The sequence below is a fragment of the Nuphar pumila genome, chromosome 12, assembly GCF_984573655.1.
Source record: "Nuphar pumila chromosome 12, dmNupPumi1.hap1.1, whole genome shotgun sequence".
Classification (NCBI taxonomy): Eukaryota; Viridiplantae; Streptophyta; class Magnoliopsida; order Nymphaeales; family Nymphaeaceae; genus Nuphar; species Nuphar pumila.
Genome location: NC_143260.1, coordinates 29,403,125 through 29,405,916, shown reverse-complemented (window position 1 = coordinate 29,405,916; position 2,792 = coordinate 29,403,125). Strand labels below are relative to the sequence as shown.

Below are 2,792 nucleotides of genomic sequence, written 5' to 3'. Positions count from 1 at the left end.
CGACTCCAATCTTTCTTTAGGAATGGCAATGGACCAAAGGTGGCCCGCCTAGACTCACCCCATTTAATGGAGGTTAAAATCAAAACCCATGCGGGAAGAGGTTAGCTATTGTCTTATGTCTTAATAACATGTTCTCATGAAAAATGTGGAGAATAATAAATTATTATGAGTTTCCTATTAATAACCAAATTTCGATTCTAAATGTGTAAAACCTTAGGCGATTAAATATGACATTTCAATGGTTATGCCGTGATATGTAATATGATCAAACAACGGTGGACAATTTGTTACAAAGCTTCATTAGTCATTTACACGAGAAGTCGTAACTATCTTTTACTAAATCATGTGCAACGCGATTGCACAAAAAGTGTGACAGCTGTTCGGTTCGTACGGTAGGCCTCGAAAAAATTTGACAGATTCTTGAAATAAACCAAGCGGTGTAGTTGTTAAGGGCAGAGCTTCTTCTTTTCTTTTCTTTTTTAATTGATTATCCTCTATATGGCAAACACAAAAGCATCCTCACTTTTGTCTCTTCCCCCCCAAAAGCGTTGCCATTTTCTAGAGGGAAGTGGGAATTTTATCGTAATATTTAAAAATGTAAAAATGTTTTTGAAAAAACAAATAAAGGATGTTTTTATTTATAAAGTAAAGACGATTATGAAAAAACGCTTTTCTTGTGCTATCACATTGCACCTGATCCGTGCTCCACACACAAATTTTATTGTGTAATCACTAATCACATTGCAGAGAGAGATCATGAAACAGGGGCTAATGATACATATTTTGATCAGATATGTAACAAACAAACATGAGTAAAAAAGACAGACGTGATAATATTAGCATATAGAAGATGCAACATTTATTTCTCAAACTTGCTTGTGTTGGAAGGAGTTCTTCCGTGCCGTAGCCAACACAGTCTTGTCTGCCACAATGAAGTATGCGGAACCAGCCACTGCAATCAAAATCCCCCAACTCTATTAGTTTAACTATGATGAGACAGTAATTTGCAGTATGATTATTGAAACTTATAAAACAGATCCCACATAAACCAAGCTTTTTGGTCTGAAAAGGATAAGTCTGGATGAGTAGATCCAACATGGTCGCACAAAAGGTGATTCTGATCCAAACCCGGCCCGGCCCAGCCCAGCCCAGCCCAGAGAAAAACCAGGTTTTCAAAAAGTGTAAAATAAGTATTTTAACAAGAGGGGAAATGTTTGATACCCTCGTGGATAAGGAACTCCTAGTGAAAATTTGTAATAATTTACTCTTTTTTTTTCACATCCGACCCTTTGGGATTGTCTTTCTGACGTGTGTGACAGATTTTATGACGATTGAAGAATCAATGCCTGTAATGTACCAAATCTTCAAACCTCAAAAGGAACATATTTTTATGTTAAAAAAAATTAAGTTTAAATGGTTGATTCTTACTATTGCGACCATACTGTACACATCCAAGATGTCTGATTTGGTAAAAACAGCCTCCCTGAAAGATGGGGGTTCCTTACGCACCAGGGTAGATAATGATATAACCCTTTAATAAATAGGCACCAAACAGGTTTCAGTCTGATTTTCAACCAAACCAAACCAGGCTGGGTCCTACCTACATGCGTCTGACCACATGGTCAAGGCTCCAAATTAGTGAATGATGAGGACCAAAATTTTTACCTAAGGAGACAATGAGGGCCTGTGCAGTGGGGTTCAGGTTGCGCCTTGCCCAAGGCAGCATTCTCACAATTGCCAACTGCATCACACACATAGACATGAAACCCAAAATAAAATTGAAAAGAGATGAAAAAGGTACAGGATAATTGATATAAACGAAGTATATATATATATATATATATAGAGAGAGAGAGAGAGAGAGAGAGGAAAGGTTGCTTACGGTAGGGATAGCACTAGCAACGGTGGCAACTACAGCTGCCCTTGCTCCTGCAACGACACCCTCTTCACATTCAAAAACCAGAACCATCAGTCGTTCAGTAAAATCAAATCCTTAGAAAAACTGTAGGATGGCTTATAAACAAAAATGGTTTGTTTATGCATCTCTTGGACCTTTTCTTGCTTAGAAATTCCCCCTAAAACCGAAAGAAAAAACTAGTAGCTTCTAAAAATCTATCAAATGTGGAAAATGGTAGTGGGAATGATACAATGACACTGACAAGTAAGCTGAATAACTTCAAAACCAAGAGGAAAAGCATAAAAAATGTTGATGTGGGTTGTCATTTTTTTTGGACATAAGATCCTCAATTGATGAATGATCAATAAAATAATACATGGCTCCCTTGTAATGTTAATCAAGATTCATCTTCACAAGGTAAGAATAAAATTACCACGTCCACAGCGCTTTTCCATGGCTAGCTTTTGATCCAGAGAACCCAAACAGCCGATCTCCTGTGGAGAAGAAACCACATTACGAGCAGAAGAATCACCAGCCATTGTCTTTCACAAGATTGATTGAGAACAACAACCAACTTAGAAGCAGGTGATGGTTGATAGAGGGAGGAGTGATTTGGGGAGAACAGATTGTCTTGTGGGATGAAGGGTGGAGGGTGTGCAATTTATAGTGGGAGGAGGAAAAGAGCAACTACTGAGATTTCTCCGGGTTTGTGGAGAAAGAAATCTAGGGTCGGCCCCCAGCTACTGGTTATTTTTAGTTGATGGTATAAAGGCTCCAGTTAAAAACTATAATTTTAAATCCTTTATTAGAAATGCCAAGGACATGGTAAAAACTAAATGATAAAAAAAAAAAAAACAAACAAACTTGTTAGAAGGCTAAACTTTAAAGAGGACAA

The 2,792-nt window shown here is 37.6% G+C and overlaps 1 protein-coding gene across 1 annotated transcript; it reads right to left on the bottom strand.

The window, feature by feature from the left end:
- Window positions 1–764: 764 nt before the first annotated feature.
- LOC149820466 (early nodulin-93-like) lies at window positions 765–2,438 on the bottom strand. The gene is made up of 4 exons (XM_089983534.1): window positions 2,331–2,438; window positions 1,883–1,944; window positions 1,666–1,741; window positions 765–952 (listed from the first exon to the last, which is right to left on the bottom strand). Exons 1-4 carry the CDS (start codon window positions 2,434–2,436, stop codon window positions 867–869), a joined length of 330 nt encoding a protein of 109 aa, XP_089839660.1. The 5' UTR covers window positions 2,437–2,438; the 3' UTR covers window positions 765–866.
- Between the last annotated feature and the right edge of the window lie 354 nt (window positions 2,439–2,792).